Source organism: Arachis ipaensis, chromosome B6 (genome assembly GCF_059453495.1).
Source record: "Arachis ipaensis isolate K30076 ecotype BB chromosome B6, ASM5945349v1, whole genome shotgun sequence".
NCBI lineage: Eukaryota > Viridiplantae > Streptophyta > Magnoliopsida > Fabales > Fabaceae > Arachis > Arachis ipaensis.
The window spans coordinates 68,233,660-68,249,178 of NC_142441.1; the positions used below are offsets into that span (position 1 = coordinate 68,233,660).

General features: G+C 36.8%; 2 protein-coding genes and 1 long non-coding RNA gene across 3 annotated transcripts; all 3 read left to right on the top strand.

Moving 5' to 3' along the window:
• Positions 1–744: 744 nt before the first annotated feature.
• On the top strand, positions 745–3,937 carry LOC148561182 (uncharacterized). Its single transcript, XR_015885729.1, has 2 exons — positions 745–1,743; positions 1,827–3,937. It is a non-coding gene; the product is annotated as an uncharacterized LOC148561182 (long non-coding RNA).
• Positions 3,938–7,124: 3,187 nt separating this feature from the next.
• LOC148561183 (uncharacterized) lies at positions 7,125–8,336 on the top strand. Its single transcript, XM_088490695.1, has 2 exons — positions 7,125–7,724; positions 7,962–8,336. Exons 1-2 carry the CDS (start codon positions 7,125–7,127, stop codon positions 8,334–8,336), a joined length of 975 nt encoding a protein of 324 aa, XP_088346821.1.
• A 457-nt stretch (positions 8,337–8,793) lies between these two features.
• Positions 8,794–9,759, top strand: LOC148561184 (uncharacterized). The gene has a single exon (XM_088490696.1). It carries the CDS (start codon positions 8,794–8,796, stop codon positions 9,757–9,759), a length of 966 nt encoding a protein of 321 aa, XP_088346822.1.
• The last annotated feature ends 5,760 nt before the right edge of the window (positions 9,760–15,519 follow it).

The window sequence follows — 15,519 nt, forward strand, 5'->3', positions numbered from 1 at the left end:
ATAAGTGTACGACATCACAGGGAGTTGTGAAACCTTGTTTTACGTGAAAGAGTTTTGTTGATGTGGGACTTATAACCAGTAGTAAGGATTGCAAAGTGTTTAACAATGTTGAAAACCTTCGGATGAGTTGCTCAATGAAGTACGGTTAAGAATGGTGGAGATAAATTATGTTGAAGTTTGAATAATTGAATCTCTAAAGTTGATATAAGATCAGTATGTAAACGTTAAGCACATCATTTTAACCCCAGCTTGTGTTATAACCTTTTGCCGCATTGCTCTACCATCACATGTTTGAAACATATCATCTTGTGCATCAAGCCTATCTGGTAACTTCTGTTTCACATCATACTTATATCCTTTATATTTTTATGTCATATGAAAATCCTGGTATTTGAAACTATTTGTATATATATATTGAGGACTTGTTTCCATTTCTTTAAATAAGTTCAAGAGTGAAGTAATATGAAAATCTCTTTCATTTTGTATCAATTTTCGAGGACGAAAATTTTTATAAGGTGGGTAGGATGTAAGACCCTAGACTTTTGAAAAGTCCTATTTTGAACTAATCTCAAATTATATATATTTATTTATAGTTTTAATTTCAGAAATTATTTTTATTAAAAAATAATTAAAGGCAATTAATTGGATTTAAAATAAATTAAGGTTTTTGTCTAAACTCTATTCCTAAGGATTATTTTCCTATCTATGATTTAAAGTTCTAGAAATTTAAAAATAATGAGGTTTGGCTATTTAAATTAGAATTTTGTCTAATTTTATAATTATTGATTATTTTCTATATTTAAATTATAAAATTAGTGGTTATGAAATAATAAGAATTTTATAAGATTTGATTTTAGATAATTTAATTTATATCATTTAATACTTTAAGTTAAAGATAAAGAGAAATTAATTATACTATCATGAATTTTCAATTAGAGTAATTTATTGAAAATCAATTAGTATTTTTTATACTACAAATAATATTTTAAAGTAACTTTAGAGATTAAATTAGTTTTTCAATATTAATATCTTATGCTCTAATTTTATTAAAATTACCAAATTATCTTTATACCTAATTTTTACCAAAACCCTAAATCCCCAAAATATCACCCTAACCCTTAGTCACCACCGTCACACCCCCCAAACCCTTCAGCCAAGCCTAACCTCAGCTACTAACCAAGAAAGAAATGAAAAAAAAGAAAGAAAGAAAGAAAGGGGGAAAGAGAGAACAGGAGAGCAGAGGGGAGGAGAGATCGGTGAGGGAGAAGGGTAGAGGGAGGAGCTACATCGCCATCACCGGCCTTGGGCTCGCCGCCGTTCATACCCCGTTGCGTCACCACCCAGCCGTCTCCAGCCCACCGCCAGTCGCTGTTGTCGTCACCAAGGGAGGAGAGAGAAAGAGGCGAACGCGAGGAGAGAGAGAGAGGGAGCTCGCGAGGAAGCTGCCGCCGTCGAAGCTGGGTTCGTCGTTGTCATTGGAGTCCGCATCACTATCGAACTTGCTGCTGTCACCGAGGGGAAGCCCGTCGCCGCCAGCTTCGTCGGGTCTCCGCCGCTGAACCTGTCGTTGCCACCGCCACTGGAAGCGTGAAGAGAGAACGCGCAAGGGAAACTGTCGCGGAGCTGCCGTCGCCGCCGCGTTGCTGGGCTCGCCGTTGTCCTGCCCGCGCGGCTGCTGTGTTGCCGGAGCTCCTCGCCGCCGCTGTCGACGGCGGAAACCGCCTTCCAAGCCTGTGTCTGTTGGTAAGCCCTAACCCTGCTTCAGCTTCTTTATTCGTTAAGTTTACCTTTACCGTGAGAATTGTCGCTGAGGTTGTCTGTGCCAGGTTATACGGTCACCACAGAGTTTCTCTGCCGCCGTCCAAGCTGCCACCAGAAGGATTCACCACAGCCTCCTCTGTTCTTGTCTTCGAATTAGAACTGCCCTTTTCCACTGAATATGTAACTCCTCTATCCTTGCTTTGCTGCCATTTTATTCCTCTGCTATGATCTTTTAATTATGACCGCGTATGTCTCTGTTTTAATTCTGCTAAGGATTGTTTGAAAAATTAAAATGGGTGCTGCTCCCCACCGGTTCAGTCACATTGGAATCATTGCTGCTGCCATAAAACAGAAAGGGAAGGGAGTTACTATGTTTAACCTGTGTGAATTCAGCTAGTTGAGGTAGGGGTTTTTCTTAAATCTATTTTATATTACAGGGTTGTTATAAATCGATATTAGCGCGTAAAATACATTTTTGTGATTTCGTGAGTCTTATGAATTGAATTGAGTTGTTTTAGTTGAATGAGATCATTAGTTTGATTTGATATTAAACCCGATTTGATATTGGAATTTGATTTTAAAATAAACTTGGAAAAGACTTGATATTTGAAAACGGGTTATTTATTGAGAATGATTTGCTATTTTGGAAATGATTCAAAAAGTGTTTGAAAGAATGGTTTGGTTTGAAACTATTTGAGAAGACCGAGAATTCTTAACTATTGATTGATGCTGTTGGTTGAAGTCGGTTTTAATTGTGATTTATAGGATTGGTTGACTGAATTCTGGATTTTGTAATTTCTTTGGGTTGAGTACTATTGTTGTGATAATGGTTGTTGGAAGTGATTTGACTGATTAACAGGTGTTTGGTTTGGTTTGGTTGGGACCCGAACAGGGTGGCAGAATCCGAATTTTAGAGGAGATGCTGCCGAAATTTTATAAAATTGGAAGTTTTGTTTGAAGTAATTGTTTAAAAAGATTTAGTTCTTAAACGTTATTTGTTTCGGATTGATTTATTTAAAAAAGAAAGAATTATGTTTTGAATTGAGATTGTTGATTAACAGAAAGAAGGATGATGAGGATTGATTTGAAATATGATTTTTGAATGAATTTGGAAATGGGATATGGATTGACGAATGATGATGAGATTGAGAATGGCTTAGATATTGATGAATGATGAATGAATTATTTATGTGGCTTATGAATTTGAAATATCTGAGATACGAGGTTCCCTGGATTAAGTGCCGTGGCTTGCCACCACGTGTACCAGGTTGAAAACTCGATACTCTGTTGACCCTACGACGTAAGTGTGACCGGGCACTATATAAATTCCCGGGAATGTTACCCCCATTGAGCAATATTGATTATTTGGGAAAAACTATGCATAGACTCTTGGGGATGCACGTCGGGGGACAGTCTAAGGACAATTCAGACTTGTCGGGTTGGCTGGATAACCGACAGATGAGCCTCATCAGCCATAGGACAGGCATGCATCATATGCATTTGTATGCTTTGCTTGGGTTTGAACTTGTTTTGGTTTGCCTAATTGCTAAACTGTTCTTAACTGCTACTTGAACTATTTGCTGTAACTGCTACCTACTTGTGCTTTCCTTGTCTGCCTTGCATGTGTTTGTCTTGGCGTGCTACATTTGAGAATAAACTTTGGTGCTAAATTATTGATTGTATTGTTTGATTGCGTGGTTGGTTTCTGATTGAGATTTTTCTTATAAGAAAGGAAAGATTTTGGATTTTTGATAGATTAAACGTTTCTTTGAAAAGGTTTTGAACGATTACCTACTTTTTTTTAAACGATTCATAAGGCAATGATAATCACTGAGCTTGAAAACAGTTTTCTTATTAAATATCTTCTTATGACAACTTTGAAATTTCATGGTGAGACCGTGTGGTTAGGTTCTCACCCCCCTACAGCTTTACCTTTTCAGGAACCGGATGAAGAAGCATTAAGAGAAGTTATACCGCGTTTGGGTTATATGTTGTTGTATTAATTAGATTATTTTGTTTTCCCTCGTCTTTGTTATTACAAATTTGTAAGAGGGATAGGAGTTGTATGTTTTATATGTTTATTATATTATGAGATATTATGTAAGGAGTCTTGTATATGAATCTATGCCTGCTTGTATTTTTTTTAAGATAAAATAGTTTTCGATTTTCGAAGAAATCAGCGATACGGCGTTGAGTCACATGCTCCTATTTTAATATCTAATATTTAAAGTAGTCGTAATACTTCTTGCTATCAGAGTAGCGCAGCCGGAAGCGTGACTTCTAATAGTGAAGGTGTTACATTATGGTATCAGAGCGGTCTTTCCTGTAGAGCCTGAGGAATAGACTGATTATGCTTCAATTGCATACTCTGAGAGTCAGTCATGTAGTAGGTCTTGTTTGGATAACGAGAATAGACCTTTAAGTACATGACGGTCTATTGATAAATACCATTAATCTTGCATTGCATAATTCCTGGTATTAAGTTTGGCCAGCTTAACACTAGTGAATTATGTATATGTAAGTACTAATGGGTTATGATAGACAATATGCGAGTTATAGGTAATGCGAATCGCGGGTTTTGGGAACGTTAGGAGTTAATTCTTGAGGTTACTCGGTTAGGTGTCTTGAACTCTGCGAATATCACGTATCTTATTCCTGCTTGGTATGCTCTAAAGTTCTTGTCTGCGATACTTTTCTTGGAAAATGAACAGATTATCTTTCAATCCTACTCTCTCGTTCACGTACGCTTTTGTTTGATCCTAACTGCATATGCCTGTTTAAAACTCTTGGTGTATTTACCTTCTTTATTTAGGCACTTCTTTTTAAATTATGTATTTTTTTATATATACATTTGAATCTATTTTGATGCAGGACTCCTTTTTAAGTTCATATTTCGAGTCCTTTGTAAATAAATTGTAATTTAGTTTTCCTCTTATTTGATAATAATTACAGTCATTCTTTAAATCTTAACAAAACCGTTTTTAATTTGAAATATACAACCGCTTTTAATTTGATATGTACTTCTTTATATAAACGTTGAAAGTTTCTTATACAGTTTAAAACTAGTTGTTTCCAATACCTCGCCTGTTCCTTCATTGATTTATAGAAATGTATATATACTTTAAATATAATTTGATTTTCTAACAATTTTATTACAGTTTTTACGAATATCCTGATTTGACTATATATTTAGATATTTTTCAAAGAAAGGTTTTTGTCTCTTTCCAGTTGGTTTTGTTTGGTAAGCTTCACCTAATTTATTTTTTTTATTCGAATTTGGTTTAACATACTATATTATTTATGCAATTGTTGTTCTTACAAAAAACAATGTTGGACTCATGTCTTTATTCTCATGAATGGATCAATTTCTTTCTTAAACTTTTTATTTCTGTGAATGTCATATTTAGTTCTGTTTTTAACTACTCTTTTATTTCTTTTAACGTCACCATTAGTCTTAGTTTTCCATTTCTTGTGAATCTTGTTCTCATCCGAGTCGACTTTAATTTGTTTCCATCTAATGCGCCATTTGTCCTTTTATTTGTCTTTCTTTAGTTAAAGATTCTTTCTTGAGAATTTTCTATTGATTAAGTTGTTTTTCCTGACGCGTTTTGTATTCCTTTGGACCAATTGAAAACTCGTTTGATAATCCATGCCTAGTGAGTTCTTGCTCAAATTCCCTTGATTTAAAGATTCTTTCTTCCATGAGCTGATTTCCTTTTAAGCGCATCGTAATTTTCTTAAATGATTTTTGCGAGGTGGTTATTCTAAGTATACTCTCAAAATTTTGTTTTGGACCATTTTGACGAAGTTTTGAATTCTTTTAAAGAAATTTAAGTTTTGGATCAACTTTTTAAGTTGCTGAGTTCCTTTTTAAGCTTTTCGTTTCTATGAGTGACATGCTATATGAATTGTAATTGAAATCCTTTGATTTAAGTTCCTTTCCTAAAATGAATTAGTTTCCTTTTTAGCGCATCTTAATATTATTGAACATCCTTATAAAGTTGTGACTTCAAGTATATTATTGGAGTTTTGTTTTAAACCTTTTTAAACGAGTTTTGATTTATTCTTATGCAGAGTTGTCCCTGACTTTGAATTGCCTTACTTGAGTAGTGCCTCTCTTTAATATGATTTGAACTTGATTCGGGGCGATATAACCGTCTATTAAAGTTTTAATAAAATCACTTTCAATTCAGCCTACACTCCTTTACCATATACTCTGAAAATCTCTGTATGTGATTTAAACCTGTTCAACTGTAATGCATTATCTTTTCTTTTATTAGTAAAACTTTATGTTAAGTTTTCTTCCAACAAGATTGTGGTTTTCATACATGCTTGAAGAAGAAGAGAAAATACAGTTTAGCTCTTAGCCAAATTAATCTTTCCATTTACAAAGTTTGTGTAATCTATTTCCACTTGAATTTATATTGAAATAATGCCACATTTACATTTTTATTACTCTTTTGAAGGATGTTTGTTACCCATTTTCTCTTTAGAACATGAAATGATTTCCCCTTAAGTTTCCATTCTTTACGAACAATGCATTTGAAAATATTTTTAACCATACTCTTGAGTTCTATAAACTTTGTCTTTGGTTTGGATATACTTATTCTGCAAACCTCATATTTACTTGTCTCAACTTGAATTCGTTTCAAAATACTGCATTGTTTTTCATCTTATTGGTCTTATCAAATTCCTTCGATTCAAGAGTTATCCTTAAAGATATTAGTTGACTCTCTTTCCAGCACTCTTTATTTCAGCAATTCTTTCAAAATTCTCACAAACACTTTCGATGCCGGACGTAGAACCACTAACGCCAGCCGTGAGAACATAGGCGCCGAACACCCAACTAAAATAAAGCAAAGATGTCGAATGCCCCTTTTAAATAATCGTAATATATATATATATCTCCTAAGGACGCCGGATGTCCAAGCTAGAATAATACATAATTATATTATATAATATAAAAGTGTATATATTGTATACACTATATAATTATTAGGGCAATGTACGTAAATAAATAAAAGAAGAGAAAGGTTTACCTGATTGCAACAATTGGAACCTTGTTACCTGCATGTCCTTTTTTGTTATTATGTAATCCGTGGGAGCTAACCACGGTTTAGAATTTACATGTAAACCGTGGCAGCCAACAACGGTTTAGGAAGGAGAAGTTTTGAACGTAAACTGTGGTAGGCCACCACGGTTTAGGAAGGCAGAAATAAACCCAAAAAACCCTATAGCCAGCCACGGTTTATGAAGGATTTTTTAAACTCATAAACCCTTGTAGGCAGCCACGGTTTATGTGGAGAAGAATTCTATAAATATATGAGCGAGATTGAAGCTTGTGAAGAGATCATTATCACACAATGGCAAGTGAGGAAGAGAGTTTTCTTGTGTTAGTGCATTGCTCTGGAAAAATTAAAAAAATCAAAAAATATGGTGTGAAGTTTACTGACAGAGAATCGTTGAGTGTATTCATCAGTTCATCAAGCACTTTGTCAGATGTAAAGAACAGCATCTTGCAGAAGCTTGGGGTATTTGGAAGCAAGTGGGTGAAGAAGCTATTCTATAAGATTTCCATCTCAGTTGTGACGACCGGTGTTAAGTATGATACGTTTGTGCTAGCGGCTTATGAAGATATTAGGGTTCTGTTTCATTGTGTTAGGAGTTTTTCGGAGGTCAGAATACACGAGCTGTATGCGAAGTTAGAGGTTGGTGTCGATAGCTCTGGGGCATCAGCTCCAGCTCATAGCTCGACTGCCGCAGGCGGTGCGTCTAGTTCGATGCCTGTAGCCGGGCCATCTATTCCGCATGTCGCTTCCCCTTCCTTCGCGACTGATCTAGATCGAACGGAGGTAGTTGGTTTTATACCGTTGGAGAATCCTGGGGTCTGGCAGCAGGCATTTGATGCGGATACCGGTGGTGGCATAATTCATGAAGTACAAGGCTTCGGGAAACCTGATCGAGTAGAGAATGCAATGTGAGACGATGACTCTGACCAGGAGCCTGTAGATATCATTAGGGATAGTGATGATGACACAGGTCTCAATCTACATGCACAGCACGGGCCTTCAAATTCTGGCACACAGCAGTACCCTCCACACTTCTCCACTCTAAACTTGGAGGCTTTGGGTCAACAGGAAGACGGAGGTGCTACAATTGGGGGTTCTTCTACAGAATTTTAGATTGGGCAATCGTTCCAGAATAAAGATGAAGTTGTTCTGAGTGTGAAGGACTATAGCATCCATCGAGGTGTTGAGTACCGAGTCATGGAATCGGATCATCTGAAGTATCATGGAAAATGCAAGGAGTTCGGCAAGGGTTGTACTTGGTTGATTTGCATATCACTTCGTGAACGAAAGGGCACTTGGGAGGTTAGGAGGTACAACGGTCCACACACTTGCTTGGCCACCTCCATTTCTAGTGATCACCGTCAGCTTGATTACCACGTTATCTGTGCGAGGATTTTTCCGTTGGTTAGGGCGAATGCTACGGTTACAATAAAGGTCTTGCAACAAGAAACAGAAGCTGATTATGGGTTCAGGCCTAGTTACAGGAAGGTGTGGATGGCAAAATAGAAGGTAGTAGCACAAATATATGGAGATTGGGATGAGTCGTATGCCGAGTTGCCACGTTGGATGCTAGGGGTGCAATCGACCATGGCTGGGACAGTCACTGTGTTGAAGACCTCTCCTATTCGAGTTGGGAATCAGGTGGATGAGTCAACGGTGTACTTTCATCGTCTTTTCTGGATATTTTCGCCCTGCATAGAGGCCTTCCGGCATTGCAAGTCCCTCGTGAGTATTGACGGTACCCACTTGTATGGCAAGTATGGAGGCACGTTACTGTTGGCGATTGCGCAGGATGGAAACTCGAACATCCTCCCGATAGCCTTCGCCCTTGTGGAGGGAGAAAATGTGGAGTCATGGTCATTCTTCTTGTCCAACCTACGATCACAGGTGACGCCACAGGAAGGTATCCTTATTATCTCTGACAGGCATAATGGCATCAAGGCTGTACTTGAGGCCCCCTAGAATGGTTGCCTGCCTCCAAGTGCTTTTTCGAGAGTATTGTATTCGTCATGTGGCAGCAAATTTTAGCCTTAGCTTCAAAGGTAAAGATGCAAGGAGGATGCTGGTGAATGCTGCCTATGCAAAAACTGAAGCAGAGTTTTATTACTGGTTTGACATCATGCGGACTGAAAATCTGGCCATGTGTGACTGGGCCAACCGGATGGAGTATGACAAGTGGACCCAACACAAAGATAGCGGTCGACGGTTCGGGCACATGACAACCAACATTAGTGAATGTGTGAATTCTGTGTTAAAGGCAACTCGCAACCTCCCGGTCACTTCATTGGTTAAGTCTACTTACGGGAGGCTTGCTGAGCTATTCGTGGTCCGCGGACAGACAGCAGAGGCACAACTTGGATTTGGACATGAATTTTGTCAGGCGTTGGTGAAGGCTATTGATCAGAACATAAGAGACTCAAGGTGCTTCATGGTCACGTTATACGACAGGCACCAATTGGAGTACACGGTGGCTGAGACGAGACGAACTGAAAACTTCTCGTTAGGTAGCTATCGAGTTTCCCTTAAGGATCACACATGCGATTGTGGCCACTTTCAGGTGCTCCATTACCCATGTTGTCACGCCATTGCATGTTTCACCCACTCGCGCCTGAATTGGGTGTCATATGTTCACGAGGTGCATCATATGAGTGAGGTGTTCAACGTTTACAAGAGAGGGTTTGTTCCGCCTATCCCAGAAGGCCTATGGCCCCCGTATGTTGGACCAACTGTCATTCCTGATCCTAACATGAGGCGAGCAAGGGAAGGTCGTCCGAAGGCAACCAGGATCTGCGGTAGCATGGATCAGTCTGTTGAGAACCAGCCGAAGCGGTGTGGCCTCTGCCGTCAGCCTGGTCACGCAATCTATCCAAAGAAAGGCGTGCAGACACCACTCTTTAATCCCTTGCATCGTTTCTCGGTAGATATGTAGACCATCTACAATTTTCATTGAAAGCATGTCATAACAAACAAGAACACATGAAATTGAACAAGTTATGGATCGAAAATAATAAACCGTACCTGGATGCAAGCGGAAACCCAAACACAACAAAACCACTAGGTCTCAAACTGGGAAACCTCCAGAAAATCCAAGACTGTAGAAGCTGTAGTGGCCCAGCCAAGTTAACAACGTTTCTGTTTGTCCCACGACAAAAACATCTATACAACCAGGCTAGTGCAGCCGAGCCCCAGCTATATCTACCCAAATCGTCCAGCAATGCCAAATAAGGCAACCAGCGAAGGTGAACCCGGTTTGCGTTCTTGTCCGTAAATAGCTAAGATGACAGTAACATCAGAATATAAGCACGCGCGTATATACGCACCGTCTCTTCACTCGCGTCTACTGGGAGAACCCGGAACCTCTCATGGAACCATGTGTAGCACACTGTCATCTGCTTGACTTTATTATGCTGCGGTAACTCCCCAAACAACTCCCGAAACCACACCCATGCGGGTCTTCCGTTCTCCATCAGATTCTCAAAGTCAGTCAGGCACCCACTAATGGCCTCCCCATCTATGGGCAAACCCAGCTGATATACCACATCTTGCAAAGTGATGGTGCACTCCCCAAACGGCATGTGAAAGGTGTGCGTTTCAGGACGCCACCTCTCAACGAATGCGCTAAATAGAGGCTCATCAACCCAAAACCACTGACTATTTAGCCTAGCGAGGTGATACAACCCAGCGGTCTCCAGATATGGTATAATCCGGTCGTGTAAAGGCATATTCTGTTGTCTCCTTACACCGCTAATAACCCTAGTAGGTTGCAAAATGTGGGTAAGAAAATCCTCAACATACGACTAATACTAATAACATCAAATATAATTTAAAAAATTTATTACATACCCATATTGGTTTTCTATTTTCTCTAATGATAGTAATAACAATAATGAAACAATAAGAATAATAACAATACCAACAGGAATAATTGTACTAACAATAACAATAATAATACTAACAGCTCCCAATACTAATAAAAATAAAATTAATAATAATAATAACAATTATCATAATAATAATAATAATAATAATAATAATAATAATAGCAACTCAGAATAATAATAAAAATAGAAGTAATAAAATGATAATAATAATAATAATAATAATAATAATAATAATAATAATAATAATAATAATAATAATAATAATAATAATAATAATAATAATAACAACAACAACAACTACTAACCTCTTAGTCGATGTATCCAGCCATGTGCGCAACGCCATTTAGCCGGTACATGCGAGCTTCGTCCTCCATGGTTCCACCACCCAAATGTCACCAAAACCTTCAAACCTCTCCCTCAAACTCTCTCAACCACCAACCTGCAACAATTTTGGTTTGGCACAAATGATATCTGTAATGACTATCCACGGATTATGTATTTATACTACTCTCCATGTAAACTGTGGTAGCCAAGAGGAGTTTATGTTCAGAGCTCTTTCTTCATAAACCGTGGTGACCAAGTACGGTTTATAGATAGCTATTTTCTCTCATAATCTGTAGTGAGCAGCCACGGTTTTTTGCTCAACCTTTTCCAACTGAAATCCGTTGAAGCCTCCCACGATTTATGAAGAAATGCGAAACCGTTGCTAGCTCCTACGGTTTACATAGTAAACAAAACAAGACACTCACGTAAGGACTTTCCAAATGTTGTATATAGGTAAAGGTTTCTCTCATTTAATTTATTTAAGTATATTGCCCTAATTATTAATGTGTGTGTATATATATATATATATATATATATATAGGTACAATAAAATAATAACAAATAAAATAAATAATAATAAATCGAAGGTGTTGGGCATTAGCTATTAGGGTTAAGAGCCACGCTTTGTATATAATAAAAAGTGAAATGGGGTTTTTTGAAAAATAATAAGAGAAGAATATAATTTATTAAAATTACAGAATTAAAACGTAACTACTTTAAATGCAGAAAAGTTAGTGTAATTTGTAAAAAGTTAGATAGTTAAAGTATAATTAATTAAAGTTTATGAACTAAATTATAATTAATTAAAATTTTGAGATTAAACTTAAGTTGTAAGTGTAATATTTAAAAATTAAAAGATGTAAAAAGAAGTTATGTAAAGATTGAGGCAAATAACGTAAAATTTAATAATATAACAGTAATTAAAGTAAAAGATATAGAAAGATAATTTAATAGTCGAAACCCTAGGAATCTCTTCATAAAACACTTAGGAAAGGCTCGAGGAGAGTGTTATGTTTGATTATAGAACTAAAAAAGATTAAGCAAGACGAATGAAAACATAAGTTACGAAAATAAAAGAAGATTGAGAATTGATAGTTGAAAGGAACGGTTAAGGAAAAAGGAACAGAGAAAGAACAGAGAAAGGAATTGAAAATAATTTATAGAAAGGAAAACTGATAGGTAAATGTTGATTGGCCCTTGGTGCCGATTGTATAGTGGGGACGCCCACCGACTGAGAACTGCTTCCTAGGGGTACGCATATCTGTATAAAAGGGGGTTAAAAGTCAATTGTTATAGCTTCGGCCATACGACTTCAAGTTAACTGATGTGGTTTTGGCCATACGACTTGTATATAACTAATACAACTGGAAAGCCATATATAAGACTTGTGCCCGGGTAATGTCGGGTTGCAGGGTGTAAACCAACATGTGAGCTCATGGTCTGCATAGGACAGACATGCATCATACTTGTTTGCCGCATATATTACTTGATGTGCATTCTTTATATGTGTGTGCTTTCCTTGTTGTATTCTATATTTTGTATTCTCTATTTGTTTACTATTTTTTTGTATTCTCTGTTTATTATTTTCCTGTATTATCTGTTTATCTGCTATTTCCTGTATTTTATGTTCAAGTACAGATATTTGGTAATAATAAAGAACTAATGAACTTAACTAACAATCCCGAACTTACCAAGAACCCCCAAGTTCTTACCCCTTTCCTTCCCCCTTCAGATGGAGCTCTAGTGGCCCAGTAATGACATAGGATTGTGCGGAGGGGTGATGGATGATATCATGCATTTTGACGACCTAGAGTGTTATTTTTTCGCTTTTATGTATATATATATAGTTAATAGCTAGCTACTCCTAGTGATGTTAATCAATGTGCGATGCATGTACATGAAAGTTCTGATTCTGCTTTATCTGTGATTTTATCTTTGAATGTTTCTGCTTATCGAACCAAACATTTTCAAGAAAAAAATTTATCGACAAAATAACTGTGCTTTAATAATGAAAAAGGCTCATATAATAAATATTAGTTACTAAATAGAAAAGCAAGTTAGTAATCCCTAACTTCTAGTGTGATTATGATATGCTAGAAATTGAGTTATTACATACATTATATTGTCGGTTGGCAATCACACATTTTTTTTAATTGAAAATAGATAACTTGTAGATTATACTCTTTCACAGTGGAGTATATTTACGCTGGGTACGATAAGACAAATAACATAAAATACATTATAGTATAAAAATATTTAGAAAACTTTTACTATTTCACTTGATTAATAACAAAGATTGTGATAACTCTTTACGGATAACTAACCCCTACTATTTGATAAAATTTGGAAGAAAACACCTTAAATATAATCATGTTGGCCAATGAGCCATAGTTCGTATGGTATTTATTGCTCTTCTCCGTCTAAAAATTTTGAATTCAAAACTCATGTTGAATGACAAAAAAAATCATATTGGTAGCGTTTGGTAGAGATAGAAACTGAAATAAGTTTCAGTATTGTGTTTGGCGTAGAAGTGTACAAGACTGAATTATATCTAGGCCTGGCAGCATGGACCCTATCCGTGGGTACCCAACCCGACCCAACCCGGTCGGGTAGGGTTGCCAACCCGATCCGCTGCGGAGCGGGTAGGGTGCGGGTTGAGCCTCAACCCTACCCGCACCCTCCATAATATGTATTATATATGTTTAAAAATGTTACATATGGGAGTTGAACCAAGGACCTTAAGCATGTGCAAAAGGCTCCTGGCCACTGAACCAAATTTATAAATTTGTAAACTTTACTTATTAAATTTATCAAAACTTTACAAAAGAAGGAGAGATCAATTCAAAAGCAAGAGCAACCCTCAGTCAAACAAATAAACGGTGTCGTTGTATGTTTAGGGTTGAAATAAAGAAAAGAAGCAGCCTTCAGTCCTTCACTTTCTCCTCTTCGAACCATGGAAGCCTTCGCACACTAAGCCCTAGCCCCTTCGCCGAACAGCTTCGTCTTCGTCTCACTCACCGTCTTCGTCTGCACTTTGGGTGTTCGTCGTCTTTGCCTGTCTTCTGCTCGCCGTCGTCCTCGTCTGTCCTCTGCTCGCGTCGTCGTCTTTGTTTGGTCGCCGAAGGTCAGCACTGCCTGCTCACTGCTTTCTGTTCTTCATTTTTTTTATTTTTTCATGCGCTCTGTTTCTGGGTTTCTGCTCACTGCTCTGTTCTCTCTTTTTTAACTGCTCACTGCTCTGTTCTTCGTTTTGTTGTGTTAGGGTTTTTGTGTTTGTGCTACTTGTTATTGAACTGTGTTGTGATTTTGTGTTTGTGTTTGTGCAGATTCATCTGGTGATTCTGCTGGCCGCCTCAAATCGAAGGTCAGTGCTTGCTCACTTGTTCTTCACTTTTTTAATTTTGTTAATGCTTTGCTTGGTATTCTACTGTGCTACTGTTTTGTGGGTGGGGTGTGATTATTTTGGGTTCTTCATTCAGATCGAAAGTTTTACTAAGATTAATATAAACATTGCAACATGAATGATGGTCCAGCTTTAATTTATTCTGTCATATATTTAAATGTGGCATTAAAAAATAGAATGACTTTGAATAAACACTTTTGTAGGTTTATTAGTTTGAAAATGGCAGCAGAGATCTGAAAATTAAAGAGATTATTCCATTAAGAAATAATTAATAAAGTTTGAAACGATATGACATGAATGCATGTTTCCTTCTTTCAAATTTTTTAGTTTTCCAAATATATTATATATGTTAAATATGGGTATTAAAGAAATGTTGAATTTAACTGCCACTTAATTTTTTAAATATACTTTTGGATTTTTCTGTCAATTTGGAACTATCTATTTGTTTTTTTAGCCCCTAGCTGGAAATCATGCACAAATTAAATCATTGAATTATGGATAATTTAATACCATTTACCAATTGAATTGACCTTTCACAATTAAAAATCAAGGTACATGGACTTACATCATAATTGAGTGGTTGAATTAGTGAAAGATGCTTAAACTGCTTTGTATAGTGATGTGCTGTTTTGTGTAGCTTACCATGTTGTTATGTGCTGCATCGTGCTTGTTTTTTCCTGTATGTTATCGCCATTTATGTATCTGCATCTTCTTCACTGAATCTGAGTTGTACTAGTCCTTTTTATTATCATTTTTCTTGTGGATTAAATGGGAAAATGTTGACTGCAATTGAATTATGGAGGATTAATTTGGATACTTTGTAGTTGTGCTTTTTATGTTATAGACTTAGCTATTTTTCTAATGGAAGTTAAGTTGATATAGAAAGGAACTTGCTTTTTTCTTTTTATTTTATTTTATATGTGTGTGTGTAAATTGTATATCTGATTATCTGTACAAAGTGTATTTAAACATGTCACACACACACACACACACACACACACACACACACACACACACATATATATATATATTTGTAGGGAATTCACTTCGAAATGTCAAGTACCAATATGGATGTAGTGGC

Excerpts from the sequence above, each read along its gene's own strand:
- LOC148561183 (XM_088490695.1), top strand. The coding sequence starts at position 7,125 with ATGGCAAGTGAGGAAGAGAGTTTTCTTGTGTTAGTGCATTGCTCTGGA. Across the intron at positions 7,725-7,961 it reads GCTTCGGGAAACCTGATCGA|AATAAAGATGAAGTTGTTCT; the intron begins GTAGAGAATGCA and ends CAATCGTTCCAG.
- LOC148561184 (XM_088490696.1), top strand. The coding sequence starts at position 8,794 with ATGGTTGCCTGCCTCCAAGTGCTTTTTCGAGAGTATTGTATTCGTCAT.